General features: G+C 42.6%; 1 protein-coding gene across 2 annotated transcripts in view; it reads right to left on the reverse strand.

The window, feature by feature from the left end:
* Positions 1 to 16,562, reverse strand: part of LOC134401373 (cadherin-18) — a 222,672-nt gene that overhangs the window by 31,732 nt on the left and 174,378 nt on the right. For both annotated transcript variants that reach the window (XM_063130251.1, XM_063130253.1), the window contains one exon: positions 6,128 to 6,264. In XM_063130251.1, coding sequence (XP_062986321.1) covers positions 6,128 to 6,264 — 137 coding nt within the window. The remainder of the gene's footprint in view (positions 1 to 6,127; positions 6,265 to 16,562) is intronic.

A 16,562-nucleotide genomic window follows, 5' to 3' on the forward strand; every position in this document is an offset into this window, starting at 1 on the left:
AACAGAAAAGAAGGAAAACACGTTCCTACCCTAGCCGCCATAGTAGTAGATGTAGAAATGGGATGAAAATATCTGTCTATGCATTTATCACTCCCCTTATTTTCAAATACATTTTCAAACCAGCCTTCCTGCTCCTAAGATGTTACAACGGTCTTCTCCCTGGATTTCCCATATCAGAGCCCAGCTTCAACTGCCTGAATCTGCTCCACACAATGTCACTGAATAGACGATGTGCCAAATATTTCCAGCACAAAACACATTCCTTAATTTTTAATACACATAGCAGGGGCGGAGAATTCAGCAAATTCATTATATCCCCTGTTTTGCTCTTTACAGGTAAAATTTATTGCACCCCATAATCACCATATGACACCTTCTGAGGAACACTTGACAAATTTGGGGGAGGGGCTCTGCATTTTGGAGAGAGCTCATCTGATCCTCGGTTTCCAAATTAATGAGTGGATTGGAACATGACCCTCTCTGAAATTCTTCAAGATGGTCCGAAGGTTATTTTTAATTCCACCCCGTCCCAGATCTAGCCACTTTGAGTACCTAGAAGGCATAGCAGCTGCTTCATGAGTTAAATGGAGCTGGAAAAGCTCCCCTAAGGGACAGCATGTGATAGCATACCATCACTCTCAAATACACTGTACAGGGGTGGGGGGAGAAATCTGACCCCATGTAGCAATGCAGGCAGCCATCTTCTTTCCTGTGCAATGTCCTACTCCCAAGGACAGTGTGTGATAAAATCATGGCTGTCCCCATCACTATAAGGAGTCAAATATCTTTTCCTCCCCCCCCCCCCATACAATGTGGCTGAGAGTGATGGTATGCCATCATGTATCATCCTTCACATGGTATTTCTGGCCCTATTTCCACCAAGGTGAGACCTGCTGTTCTTTCAAGCTACTTCAAGCTGCTAGGTTCGAAGAAGAAGAAGAAGAAGAAGAAGAAGAAGAAGAAGAAGAAGAAGAAGAAGAAGAAGAAGAAACAATTTAAAAGACAGTCCTTGCACCACCATCTAAATGTAAGTCCTAACAACAACTACAACAACAACAACAACCACCTGCATCTTCAAGTGCAAACATGGTGGAACAATTTTTTCATGATGAAAACTGACATGGTCTGAATTTAGATTAATTCTTCCAATCGTACTCCTTTCTAGGTCCATTCCAAGAACAGTCGAAAGAGTGAAAGGGATATTAAATACTGTAAAGCAGAGGAAGACACACCCTCTAAGCTAGCTCTTAATAACTGACTTGATCTCAGACAATTTATTCCCTTTTTTCTGTATCTTACTTTCTCTGATTGCTAAGCAGCCTTATAAAAAATTTAAGGAGCTTTTTGACATTTAATTTCATAGGTTATTAGCAAAGGCCTCCAAAAATAGGTATATGGGCCTTAATCTTTAGTTTAGCGAAGGCACTTTTAAATGTCATATATTCCTCATAGTAATGGCAGCCATTCTACATAGCTATGAGCTCGTGCAGGGTAAGGGCTAAGAGTGTAAGGTGTGAGCTGGGAAGTCCTTGGTCCAAACTTCATGAACTTAATAGGCGGCCTTAGGCAAGCACATTATCTCTCTGCCTAGTTGGTTCATACTGATTGACTTGTCAGGGTTGTTATAAGGATGACTAAGACAATGTACATGAAGAACATTAAACACTCCAAAAGCATTATAGAAATGCCAAGTTTGATTACTTTCTATCATATTTTCACGATTTGATCATCACAAAGCTAGATACCCTACAGTATCTGCAAGCCCCTACACTTGTTTATTATTACTGCTTGATAACTAAGGGTACAACAGCAAACCAATGGTGGATGTGGGTGTGAACGGAGTAGCTGAAGATGAGGGACAAGCTTCCAGACTGATGTAGTCTGAACACCTGACACCACATCCAGCTTCTAGCCAGATCAGAAACTTTAAGAAAGACGTGATGGAGCCTTCTGCTTCAGTACAACTATTTTTCTTCACAACTTCCTTGTGTGAGGAAATAACTTCAGAAAATACAGTTATCTGAAATCACCTGAGAATGTTAATTCTCAAGTTATATCGAAGAGAAAGCCTGGTACAATTTTGTGATCAATGGAAATACAGGAAATACACATGCACACAAATACAGTCGTTTGGCATGTCTTTCAAAACAAGGACAGGACTACACATTGTAGCTGAGCCATGGCTAGAGATATCATGGAAATTGGTGTGTGTGTGTGTGTGTGTGTGTGTGTGTGTATGGAGTCTGGCAGACATCCACCTGCTTGGCTTCCTGGACTCCATTCCACAGATCCCTGAGCTTGCCCAACATGGTGCGCGATGAATCGGGCATCTTGCTGCCCTGTGAGCCACCATATCATTGAAAATCATGGATACACTATTTACGTAAATTCTGATTTTACACAAAACAGCCCCATTTATGCAATGTTGTAAGCATTAGACCATTTATATCTGCAATGTTGCATAAATAGGGCTATTTAGGGCCACCATTTTGCAGAAAATTGTCATGCCTCCCCCAGGGTCCTCATCATCAGAGGACGAAGGGGAAGAGCAAGCTCCAACAGATCCTGGGGAGGGGACTAGTAGCCAAGGTGAACAGGAGCCCTGACTCTCAGAGAGCAGGTAAGACCTGGCAGAAGCTCCTTTAATGGACCCAGAGAATGATGAAGGGGATCACGAGGCTCCTCCAAACCCTAGCTGAAAACAGGTTATTGAGAGTGAGGGTTCAACATCATAAGAACATAAGAAGTACCATGCTGGATCACACCAAGGGTCCAACTAGACCAGCACTTTGTTCACAAAGTGGCCAACCAGCCATCAGACAGGGATGAACAAGCAGGACATGGTGTAACAGCACCTGGTGCACACAGGCTTACTGCCTCGAATACTGGAGATAGCACCCAACCATCAGGGCTAGTAGCCATTGATATCCGTCACCTCCAGGAATTTATCCAACCCCCTTTTAAAGCCATCCAAATTGGTGGCCATCACTACATCCTGTGGTAGTGAGTTCCATAATTTAACTATGCGCTGTGTGAAGAAGTACTTCCTTTTATTTGGATCTCCCACCAATCAGCTTCATGGGATGACCCCCGGGTTCTAGTATTATGAGAGATACTATCCACATTCTACTATCCTCCCTATCTACATTCTCCATACCATGCATCATTTTGTACACCTCCTTTTTTTAGGTGTGGTGACCAGAACTGTACACAGTATTCTAAGTGTGGCCGTACCATAGATTTATATAAGGGCAGTATGATAGTGGCTGTTTTCTTCTCATTTCCTTTTCTTATAATGTCTAACGTGGAGTTTGCCTTCTTTACAATGACCGCACACTGGGTGGACATTTTCATCGAGCTGTCCACAAGATTTGATCCCATTAGGTTATACTTGAAGTTGGGTTTTTTTGCCCCAACGTGCATCACCTTACACTTGCTTACATTCAACCACATCTGCCATTTGGATGCTCACTGTCCCAGCTTGGAAAGATCCCTTTGAAGTTCTTCACAATCCCTTTGTGTTTTTACAACCTTAAATAATTTGGTGTTGTTGGCAAACTTGGCCACTTCACTGCTCACTCCTAATTCCAGATCATTTATGAATAAATTGAAAAGAATTGGTCCTAATACCAATCTCTGTGGGACTCCACTATTTACTTCCCTTCATCGGGAGAATTGACCATTTATTCCTACTCTCTGTTTTCTGTTCTCTAACCAGTTACTGATCCATAAGAGGACCTCTCCTCTTATTCCATGACTGCTAAGTTTGTTCAGGAGTCTTTGGTGGGGGACTTTATCAAAAGCCTTTTGGAAGTCCAAGTAAACAATGTCCACCAGATCACCCCTGTCTACATGTTTGTTGACTCTCTCAAAGAATTAGTGAGACAGGACTTGCCTTTGCAGAAGCCATGTTGATTCTTCTTCAGCAGGACCTGCCCTCCTATATGCTTACTAATTTTGTCTTTAATAATGCTTTCAACCAATTCACCTGGAACAGATGTCAAGCTAACTGGTCTGTAATTTCCTGGATTCCCCCTGGATCCCCTTTTGAAAATTGGTGTTACATTGGCCATCTTCCATTCCTCTGGTACAGAGGCTGAGCTTAAGGACATGTTGCATATTTTTGTGAGGAGGTCTGCAATGTCATATTTGAGATAGCCTAGCTACAGTTATCCATGCTCTGATAACCTCTCGTTTGGATTACTGCAATGCGTTATACGTGGGGCTGCCTTTGAAAATGGTCCGGAAACTTCAACTGGTACAAAACAGGGCAGCACGGTTACTAACAGGGACTAGCCGATGAGACCACATCATGCCAGTCCTTTTACAGCTTCATTGGCTGCCAGTCCAGATCTGGGCCCGATTCCAAGTGCTGGTATTAACATTTAAAGCCCTAAACGGCTTGGGGCCAGGCTATCTGAAGGAACGCCTCCTCCCATATGTACCTCCTGGACCCTAAGGTCATCCTCATGGGTCCTTCTCCGTGAGCCCCTGCCAAAGGAAGTGAGGCAGGTGGCTACCAGGAGGAGGGATTTCTCTGCTGTGGCACCCAGGCTGTGAAATGAGCTCCCTAAGGAGGTTCTCTTGGCACCTACATTATATGCTTTTAGACACCAGGTGAAGACCTTTATATTCTCCCAGCATTTTAACAGTTTATAAATAAATTTTAACTTGGTGTTTTAAATTTGTAATTTTGTATTGCTGTTGTTTTTATCTGGTTTTGCTTTTATATTGTATTTTATATTATGGTTTTATATAGGGATGTGCTCCGCTTCTAATAAGACCGGCGAATTAGAAGCGGAGCGGGGTGCTTCGCCTCCCCTTAAGGTGGAGGCGAAGAGGATTGGGGGGCTGGTGGAGCGTGGCGAAGAGGATCGAGGTGAAGGCAGATCCTTTGCCTCGATCTGGAGCTCTGCCGGAAAGGTAAGTGGGGTTTACCGGGCCCTGCCGCTGTCGCCCATGCGGCGACAGCGGCAGGACCCGGTAAACCCCCCCTCCTCTCCCTTACCTGCTTCCGTCCGTGGTCCCTCGGCTTCTTCAATTGAGCCCGCGGTTCAACCAGGAAGTCTGGGCCGCACTTGCGGCCCAGACTTCCTGGTTGAACCGCGGGCTCAATTGAAGAAGCCGACGGACCGCGGACGGAGGCAGGTAAGGCCCCCCTCCCCCTTGGTCCCTTACTGGGCTCTGCCACCATCACCGTCACTGCCAAACCCCCCCCCTCCTCTCCCGGCCTTACCTGGCACCACTCCCCTCCACTGCGGAGCTCCGATTTGGAGCCGGCCCGCGGGGTGGAGCGGGGGGTCCGTGCACACCCCTAGTTTTATATTGTTGGTTTACACTTTGAATTGTTTTAATTTTTGTGAACCGCCCAGAGAGCTCCAGCTATTGGGCGGTATAGAAATGCAATAAATAAATAAATAAATAAAATTCTGGGATGGATACCCTCTGGGCGTGGTGATTTATTTGCTTTCAATTTGTCAATAAGGTTGAGTACTTCATCTTTTGCCACCACTATTTGCTTCAGTTCCTTTGACTCTCTTCCTGAAAACATCAGTTCAGGCACAGGCATCTGTCCTGTATCCTCTGCAGTGAACACTGATGCAAAGAATTCATTCAGCTTTTCTGCGATTTCCCTGTCCTTCTTTAGTACTCCCTTAACTCCATTGTCATCCAACAGTCCAACTGCTTCCCTAGCTGCTTTCCTGCTTCTGATATATTTAAAGAATTCTTTATTATTAGACTTTATATTATTCACAATGTGCTCTTCAAAATGCTTTTTTGCATCTCTTATTGTTTGTTTGCTTGCTTGCATCTCCTTTGTGCAAGCTTGTGCTCCCTTTTATTTTCCTCACTTGGGCAAGACTTCCATTTTTTGAAGGAAGCCCTCTTTTCTACAATAGCTTCTTTGACAGGATACTTACATTGCAATCCATATATTAGTTCAGAAAGTGCAGATGTTGTCAGTTCACATTGTAATTCACAAAAATTGAATTCCTCAAGCATCCCTAATAGAGTGTAAGTTTATTTATTATTAAAAATAAAATCATTGTGTTCTTTTTCCTAAACCACCCTTTCATTTGAATGCAAGCATCACATGGGCATTTAGCCTTGTGAACTTGTTACCTACCAATTTCGGAAGCAGCAACTGTGATGTTATACCAAGAGGTTTCTTCTCTGTCAAAGATGCTGGCAGTCTTAATGGTTCCAGTGTTTACATCAATGGTGAAATATCTATCTTCTTCCGTGTTGTGCTCAATGAAATATCTAAGGGGGAAAAATTAACACTTTAGAATTAACTTTAAAAAAAGATATGCTAACAGCAGGCTAATTCCACAGCCATTGAAATCTATACTGCAGAAGGGGAAATGGCATAACTTAGCATCTTTGGTTAAAAAATCTCAAGTAGCAGGGTTGGGGAAGGCCCACTGCAGCCTTAGATGATGTTGGCTGCTAGGAACAGGCAGTTCTGGGTTAGCCTGCCCAGTGTCCTGATGCAGATTAGGGCAGCATAAAACACTTATGAAAACAGGAGCCTGACAAAGGAGATCAATGTTCTCATTCATACATTACTTTATTTAAAAGTATATTTACAAGCATACAGGGACCACATTCACATAGAGGGCCTGTTCACATGTCATGTTAACTCATGGGAAAGTGAGGATTTATCCACACGTGAAACAAACCGTTTGCTTCCCTTCCTTTCCCTTCCCACTCTCATCCCCTCCTGCTCTGAGTTAAGAAATGGCCTTACACAAACGGAGGGATGTTTACACTGTATCAAAGAAAAGGGGCTCCAACTCCTTGAAAGTTTACAGGAATGGGATGAAATTTAATATAATGGTTCCCCTTATCAGGTGCCACCACATGTACAACTGGATAAATGTGGGTTTTCACGTTTTCATGGGAAAATGAGGATTTATCCACATGTGTAATTATTTGGGAACAATGCAGGGTGAGGGACTTATTTGGAGTCAGAGACACAGCTGAATGTGGCATAAAAACAAGTTTGCTCAGACATTGCCCCAGAAGAGTAGAGCAGCAACCGCATTTTTGGCCTCTCTTCCCAAGAAGATCTCTGTAACCCATGTTGGTGCAACAGACAACATGCTAACCCACCATAAGTAATAACCCTTACTGCAGACCATGGGTTCCCAGGATGCTTTTCTGACGGGGGGAGGGGGAAGCTTGTGAGTTAACGTGTTGTCAGAATCCAGTCAAAGGAACCTAGTGCTCAACCATGAATTAGTAGTACATGTATGAGCAGGAATAAGCCTTTATGTAGTAGGGATTTTGTGAGAGGCCACCCGGGGATTGGAGTTTGGCAGACTCCCATGTCTGACCTCCCGGACTGTGTTTACCAAGCCGGGCAGCTGCCTGTACTCCTAGCAAACCACCACTGTTGTGCAACAATGGCAGCTTGGGCATTTCTAGGAAGGAAATGTTGTGTAAATGGTGGCCGTAAAAGGGCTATTTACACCACAATGCAGACATAATTGGTCCTCCCCATGTTGGGAATAGCTGAACCTATTAAATGAGAATTTAATTTCAGTTTGTTATGGATAAGGTCTTTTTACACATTGGAAAGAACAATATATTTCAAGGAAAGCAAAATGGACAGATTTATCCATCCCTATGGGAACGTACAATAAATTACATGGACAAGAATTTCATTTTGCTTAGCCCTCTATTTGAAGGGCTGTCCAGTCCAAGTCCAGTTTAAAGAGAAAGAAACATAAGAGAGAACATAGATTTTGAAGTTACATATCAGCAGTGAGACAGCGGGCACACAGGTCACTTGATTACACTCTTCCACACTATGGTGAGATGTATTGTGTTTATATTTAAATCGTATAAGTACTTCTAAAATTGCATCAATATATATACAGGGCCAAGAAGAAGAGAATAACAAATAAAACAAGGAAATGTAACATAGATGGGCAGTATCCAACATAGCGCTTATGCCCCCACCAATTCTTCCCACCTTGCACAAGTGGTGGGTCCCTCCGACTGAATTGCAATACCCGGGGGAAGCCCCCAAACAAGCAGAAACACTCATTTTTGGAGGAAGGCAGGTTGGCAAAGCTCCCTTACAGGAGCTCCACTGATCTGCCTTCTTTCAGAAATGTGCATTTCTGCTCATTTTGGAATCGCTAAATCTGTTGGTTCCACTCGTGCAACAGAATCAGTGAGGCAGAAAAGAATCAGCATTGGACCCTGCCTGATGTTAGCAGACAAATAAAGAGAAAATAGAGGACCAGAAAGAAGTAAAGATGAGAAATACTCAGATGATAAAAAAAAACCTTAAGTAATAGAAAAAAATGACAAATGTTAGAGATCTTTAAAAGCTGGAATTGACAAGATTGTGCTATAGCATGAATAGAAGAGTCAAAAGAAAGTGATGAATCAAATACAACCCCAAGGTTATCCACCTGGGCAGAAAAATAGTTTATTTGTAGCACAACTGCAAGACAAAGTAAAAGAAGAATGGTGAGATTGCCAGGAGTGCAGACAGGAAACTCAGTTTTAGATCTGTTTAACTTATCTAAAAATAAGGGGGGGGGGGAGCCAAGATAAAACAGCAGCAGGATAGGACACAATAGTAGACAATGAAACAGAAGAAATACTAAAACCCAAAGACAGAGCTGTAAACAATCTACAAAAATGTCTTAAACAAACAGAAGCGAATGATATAGAAAAATGAAAAGGGAGTAGGACTCGTCCTGTGGAACACAGGATAACACGAAGCAGAAATACAAACTAAAAAATGGGTGACTGTATAAATGAGTGGTGGGTCTGCGGCCCATTTTTGCCCCCGGGCCCATGGACCCCAATCTATGGGGTGCCCATTTCACCCCCTATATCCATATTATCTCTACAGTATACTAACTGGGCAAAATTTTGCTTGTTTTTAAAACAAGCTAGATTTGGCCCATGTAGCGCTCCATAGCAGTATCACAGACATTTTTGGGTGTGTGTATGTGTGGAAATATTTCAAATGTCAAGGGATGCATGCAGGTTACATGTTGCTCACCCCTGGTATAAATATTAACAGAACCAACATGAAACAGTACCTCAAATACAGATAATAATGAGAACATGACCAAGAGATTCAAAACATTTGGACAAATGAAATGTTGAATGAACTATAGCTAGATTTCCATTGATATGACATGGAGCATGTCTGGATGGTTTATTTCTCTAACACTATCAATATGGAGCAGCCAGATTTTAATAGAAGTGGGTTAGATCAGGGGTGCCATTTAGGGAGGGAAGTCCCTCCCCACATATGATTCAGACCAGCTGTGATGATTTCTCTGGAGTGGTAAAAGAGTAATCATAGCAAATTGTCCTAACATTGTTCATTGAAATTTAATCCTAAAAGCGGTCTTTCAGCAGCACCCCCAACGTAATCTGAAATTACGTCCTTGGTTTGGAGAACAGGAACTCCACGGCTGAAGAAACAAGAAGGGTTGACAGCAAAGCTCTTATTACCAAGGGATAAAACAATGACATGCAGTTGATTTCTTCTTTTCTGTGAGAACTGCGCTTCTTTGAGTCAAAGCAAGGCTTTGTCTGTGATTTATGATACACAAAATTATTGCCAGAGGTTGTCATTTTAAACAGGAACGCTCTCTTAAATTAAGCATGAGATGCTATACATATTGGGATTACTTCAGATAGGAAGGTGCAGGAAAAGAAAGACAAGTGCATTACTAATTACTGGCTGTCACCTTCTTGATGGCTCCCATGTTATAATACAAGATGTCTTCTTAATCTAAATCATGAAAATAGAAGTACATCCCCCGCGCCATCTGCCAAAAGTGACACCAGGATCAAGGATGGTCAATACATACAGAATCGTAAATACCCCAAAGCACAATGAAGAAGCTCAATTTGGACTGGAAGCGAGGGCCTTGAAGGAGAGAGAAGAATCAAACACAATGAAGGGCCTCTGAGGAAGAGACTAACAAGCAATGTCTTTCAAAGTATGTTTCAGTGAAGGTTACCGTTCACAATTGAAGCAATTACAGCCTTCCAACAGCCTTCAGACTGGCTTATGAAGCCAGATTGAAAATTAACGGAGGCGTTTCTATTCCAGAAGCATGGTTCTGCCGATATCTGAAACACTTTATGCCTCATTATGGTTTGTCTTTTGTTAACTATTATCTGAGCTCCTCAGCGATTTCTGCACAGTCATACCAGAGGCAGTGCATGGGGACTATTCTTATATCTGATGGGGGATAAAAGTCTCCACTTAATGGCTTTACTGTAAGGGATCCAAAAACCTCAGAGTGAGATAAAATATGGGGAGAATATTTATTAGCATATATGCTGTGGAAATAATAAAACTGGTGAAACAGGCAATGTGATCCCATTATGATTAAAAAAAAAAAAAGAAGTCAATTGAGAATGAAATGCGTTTTCTTCTATGAACAACCTATGCTGTCAGTCTTCTTCAGTGGTCTGAATACCTTGGAACAATTTCAGCAATCAGAACAAGCTTGGCAATCGTCCTGAACAGATACAGCTCGTCAATTTCCTTGACAGTCATTAAAAAGATTCAGTATCACAGTGACACTCCCATTCTCCTCAGTGCAGTGTAGTATCTGAGAGATCAATTGAAAAGCCTGCATAGCTCCTGAAAAGCTCTCAGGATGCAGCAACCCCAGTATAAATTCAGCATAAATCTCTGGGGCCAACCTGACGACACTCCGTGCCACAAAGAAATGGTATGTTTTCTGGAGAGCTTGAAGATTGAGGATGGCGTTGTTAGACGGGCAGAGAGTATGCTCAAGGCAGAATTGAAGAGGCCTAGCAAACGATCTTTCTAAAGATGAAGTCACAGTAGACAAATAGAGTTGAGAAACATATTGCTGATGAAAGCATATAAGCCCATGCCTACATAGCCTCCAGAAACCTGCAAGAGCATCTATTTGGGGGTGAATTTGATTGGAAATAAGCCACTGAATTATGTGAATTTGACTAGATGTCAAATTCACTCTGAGCAAAGTTTCATTCTCAGTAAATTTAGTTGGTTTTAACTTGATGATTTGACTGGGCCACATATGGTTATAGCTCACTGCTTCCTGCGCTAAAACTTTTTGGTGTAGCAGCTAAGTGAAGTAAATAAATGTAACAGCAACAGGAGTAGTTTACACACATATGCCCATTATGTGATGACTGCATGTGTGAATAGGCCAACACAAATATAACGTTCCAATAGAACTTTTATATCTCCTCAAAGCAGCTCACAAGCAATACTCTTAAATGGAATCAGTTGACACATTTGGCAATTAATTATCATGTAGAGACGTTGTGCAGAACCTTTTCAGCCCTGAGGACTGCATCTGGTGTCAGTGGAAGTGCCAGGGGTCAGATGCACCTACACACACGTGTGTCTGTGTGTGGACTCATACATACAGGGGATCTGCTGCTCAATGACCCAATTGGGATTGCTGCTTCCTTGCTGCCATTAGTGATGGTACAGCAGTAGCATTCCTGATGGCTTTGGGGGTGCAGGAGAAGTCTTTCCCTCCCCCGACCCCATGACCCTGATTAGGATTGCTGTTTTGGCACACCTGGGCAACCAGGCTTCAGGGAAAACTGGGTGGGGCACCTCAAGCTCAGAGGGCTGCACAGAGAGGGGCAGATGGCTGTATACAGTCTATGGGCTGTACAACCTTGCTGTAGAAAGCTCAAGCTATGGGTATGCATCTGTGAAGCATGCTTTATGTTTAGAAGGTTTTTTCCTAATTTTCCCTTTTATAATTTCTATCATGCCTCCAATTTTCCAGGGACAGTTGGTAAGCCATATAGAAACAGCAGCAGCAGCAGCAGCAGCAGCAATAACACCTTCTTATGAGGGCTGGCTAAGGTGGCTGGAAAATGCACGGTTTCATGTGTACTTCAGGATGAACTAGCAGATAACCATCAATGGGTGGTCTGTTTAAAGAAAAGAAGGGTTTGTGTCCTGCAAGGCAACACCAGAAACACAGTGCATCTTTGCACGCTCTGGACACAAGAGAAACTTTGGACAGACACACACAAATACACCTGAGGGCACTCTATCAGTGAGCTGGGATATCCAATGTCTGGCGCAAAGAGATACACTCAGGGCCAAAACAGTCATTTCTTTAAATCTGTGCCTAGCAGCTCTCCCCATTATTACTCTAAAGTAGGCACAGCAGGCTAGATCCAGATTTGAAAAGCCCCTCTCCTGCCCATGCTATGGTCCTGCTCATAATCAGGGGCCCTGTGGCTATTACAGGATAGAAAAGAACAAAGAAAAGACATAGCTGCAGATTTAATGATGTCTATTTTGCTTAATGGTTAAGATCTGGACCTGCTCCCTGACCTTGGTGAGTCCTGGTTAATCAGCCTGATACAAACGTGGGTAAACTAGGTACAAGTCCATTACAACTTCCAGCTAAAACCAGGCTTTTCTACACCACCTGCAGGAGCAGGTAACATAAGTAGCACAATATATCACTTCCTACTCAATGATGCTGCGCAACAATTAGACAAAGTAGAAAGCCAGAGGCAGCAATAAAACTCTCCTGTACGCTCCACTAACTCCTCATAAAAGGAACACTATGAAAAACTTGTAGAAAGCGGCGCAAAGTTTCTTTCACTTGGTACACACATTCCACATTGCCTGGAAATAAGGCAGCTGTGTGATATTAAAAGAGGAAGAGATGAATGCTGGTTGCTGTACTTCAAGCTGAAAATATTCCCTATGTTTACCTGTTTACTAGCTTTTAGTTCTTAAGTGTTCCACTATACAGAGCAATTCCTAATGCGTTCAGCAAAATGCTACGATCACTTATGGATCTCTCCCATTTGCCAGTCACAGCAATGCGTAAAGAAGCCCATTACAAGAAGATAGGTGTGGCAACTAGGGGTGTGCAAAGTGGGTCTTCTCAACTTTGAAATTTGATCCATCACTCTGTAGAGGTGTTTCTCTGCCGCAATTTCCAGAGCGGGTCCCTCTCTCCGCCTCGTCGAATTACCTGTCGGAAAACCGTTCTGTCTTGTCAATGGGAATTAACAGAGATGCTTACAGCTCCCTCAGTTTTAAAGATAAACACATGACAATTTGGACTGTGACAGCTTTTAAAGAGGGCTTTAGGCCTGCCAGTTTTGGAGCAGATTCCTGTATGCAGTGAGTTATAGGGAATTTTTTGAACTCAAATGTGCTCTCTCAGGCACCTCTTGCAGGGGAGAGGGAAATGAAGCAGCAGGAAAGAGCTTAGCACAGTAATAAATAAGTAAACATATTAATAAATGCCACAACAGCAGCACACAGCTTGCCCAACATCAGAGAGGGCAGGAGGCTTGCAGGACGAGGAGGAGTAGGCACCCCTCCCCACTGTCGGTCGAACACATTGGAGTGAGTCAAGGCAAAGCAACAACAGCTTCCCCATAGAAGGCTACATGGGAGGTGGAAGAAGAGGACGATGAACCCCCCTCCCTGCATGCACTAGAAGCCCAGCCAGCCAATAGGAGTAATATTTTAACTGAGAAATAAACAGCCTGCCTGACTCAGGTGTAGAAGCTTACTCACTGACAATGCCAGCCCAGCAGCACTTCCACACAGTGGCTGACTTCTATGAACCAACCTGCCTTGCACTCCCTCTCCCCTCACAGCCAGAACCAGCACAGCAGCAGCAGTCAATGTCTCCCAGGCCTCATGATGGAATTTTATCAACGTGTGCTTTATTAATTGTGTGCTGCTGGTGTGCACTGCATGACTAGAGATGTGAAGGCCCAGAAAACCCCCAGATTTTTTGGGGAAAATGTACATGATTTTTTCTGTTCCCCTCCCCCCCCCCAAAGCCTTTTTTGTTTTTTACTAAAAATTGGAAAAATTGGAAAAAAAAGGATTATAGAATGTTTTATTTTAGCACGCTGAATAAAATGTTTAAGACAAGGTGTTCAGATATTTACTTCTCCAAATGATTTCTAAAAACTATGTACAATAACAGATTATTACAATGTCGGTGCACAAAGGACAAGCAAGTCCTAGGTTGCAAACTGGGACTACAACTCTCAAATGCAAGAGCAAGATGCATTTCTGCCTCTAGGGGGCAGCACTGCCAATGAAGCAGAGTCTGAAACTGATAGTGATAGATATAGCTCAGAGAATGAGTTTGATTAAATTTCATGCATATTCATTAAATCTTGGTCTCCCCTTTTCCTCAGTTCTTTTTATGGGAATGGGTGCTTTATGTCTGCTTGACACTGTGGAGGACTAGCAAAGGCATAAATAATTGTCTTTGTTACTATAGTTGATAGTTTCTTCTGTTGTTTTTAAATTTGTTTTTTGCCTGCTCGTCATAAACTGGCAAAACCAAAGAGGTTCCTTACAGTTCAGGTGTTCCTAACAGTTCAGGGGCTTGTTGCTCCATTTGTTACTAAAAAAAGTAAATTCATTTGTAATAATTGTTTGAATACACTGTACCTTTAATATAGCAAATGTAATATCTGAAGGAACGCCTCCTCCCATATGTACCTGCCCGGACCCTAAGGTCATCCTCAGGGGTCCTTCTCCACGAGCCCCTGCCAAAGGAAGTGAGGCAGGTGGCTACCAGGAGGAGGGCCTTCTCTGCTGTGGCACCCCGGCTGTGGAATGAGCTCCCTAAGGAGGTTCGCTTGGCACCTACATTATATGCTTTTAGACGCCAGGTGAAGACCTTTTTATTCTCCCAGCATTTTAACAGTCTATCAATAAATTTCAACTTGGTGTTTAAAATTTGTAATTTTGCATTGCTGCTGTTTTTATCTGGTTGAACTTTTATATTGTATTTTATATTATGGTTTTATACTGTTGTTTTATACTTTGAATGTTTTTAATTTTTGTGAACTGCCCAGAGAGCTCTGGCTATTGGGCGGTATAGAAATGTAATAAATAAATAAATAAATAATTTTATGTCAAACTAACTTGGACATAATTACCTTTTATATTCCTAAAGTAACAAAGTGACTTTCAACCTGTAAAAAGTGCTAATACTGCATATTTTCAATCCCCACCCCAAAAATCCATTTTTTCCCAAAATCCCCCAGAAAAAAATGTCCCCACCCCACCCCATGGCTTAAAAAATTCTGGAAATTTTACATCTCTACACACACCCCTAACACACACAAACATTGCTGGGAAGGCTCAACGTTGAGGAAGGAGAGCTACAGTACGTCAAACTGTTAAGGGCAAATAATAATAATAATAATAATAATAATAATAATAATAATAATAATAATGATGATGATGATGATGATGATGATGACACAACCCAGCCCTGCAAGGCGGGATGGGCAGGCACATTGGAAGAAAAAGCTTTAACAGAACAGGCAGGCACATGCACACACACTGGTGATGGAACAGGTGAAACAGTTCCCTCTCTCTCTCCTCTCTCTGCAAAGAAACAGAGTTGTCTTACGATCTCATAGAATCTTTCTCTCCTCCTCCTCTAAATCTCACTTTGCAAGCACCCCATCTCACTTTGCGCTGTGTGTGCAAAGATAAAAGAATCTCTCTCTCTCTGTCTCTCTGATTGAAACAAATGCTGCAAGATCAAGAACAGCAATAAACACATGGAATGAAGGACCATGAGAAAATTCCCTCCCCCAAACACTGTGACTGGGGGAGAACAGAACACAGTCACGGACAGTGCTTTGGCAATTCCTAATTGGTTAGCCATTCTAAAGCTGATCAGGTGGAAGTCAATCAAACAAAACATTCAGTGGTGCAATAAATTAACAACATAAAATGCATTTCTGAAGCCTCCTGAGTCTCAGCTTCAAGAATGTCCTAATAAGGCAACCAGGACACACAAAGTGGATTACGAGAAATGTTCATTAATTGTTTGTTGGATTAGTGTCATCCGTCCATAGATTTCTCATAGGAAGCCAAGTGGCTTGTATCCAGCACTGCCATCAGATACAGAGCATAGCTTGATACCGATCTGTCATAGAGCTCACAATGAGTGTCATTAGGACAGACTGAGTGTTGTATCAAATAAGCCACTACTGAAATCTTTTCACAAACATTCAGCCTTGAACTTATGAAGCTGCCTTATAGAGTCAGATGATCAGTCTACACAGTAGAGCATTTTCAAAGCCTCTGGAACTGGTCCTTCCCAGCATTACTGCCCGAGATCCTAGAAGTGAAATGTAAACCTTAGGCACACAAACCACATGCTGCGACCTCCTAGGGTGACCATACGGAAAGGAGGACAGGGCTCCTGTATCTTTAACAGTTGCATAGAAAAGGGAATTTCAGCAGGTGCCATTTGTATATATGAAGAACCTGGTGAAAATCCCTCTTCATCACAACAGTTAAAGCTGCAGGAGCTATACTAGAGTGACCAGATTGAAAAGAGGGCAGGGCACCTGCAGCTTCAACTGTGGTGATGAAGAGGGAATTTCACCAGGTTCTCCATATATACAAATGACACCTGCTGAAATTTCCCTTTTCGATGCAACTGTTAAAGATACAGGAGTCCTGTCCTCCTTTTCATATGGTCACCCTACGACCTCCCCCAAATATGCCACGGCTTTCGATTTAG

The sequence above is a fragment of the Elgaria multicarinata genome, chromosome 7, assembly GCF_023053635.1.
Source record: "Elgaria multicarinata webbii isolate HBS135686 ecotype San Diego chromosome 7, rElgMul1.1.pri, whole genome shotgun sequence".
Lineage (NCBI taxonomy): Eukaryota > Metazoa > Chordata > Lepidosauria > Squamata > Anguidae > Elgaria > Elgaria multicarinata.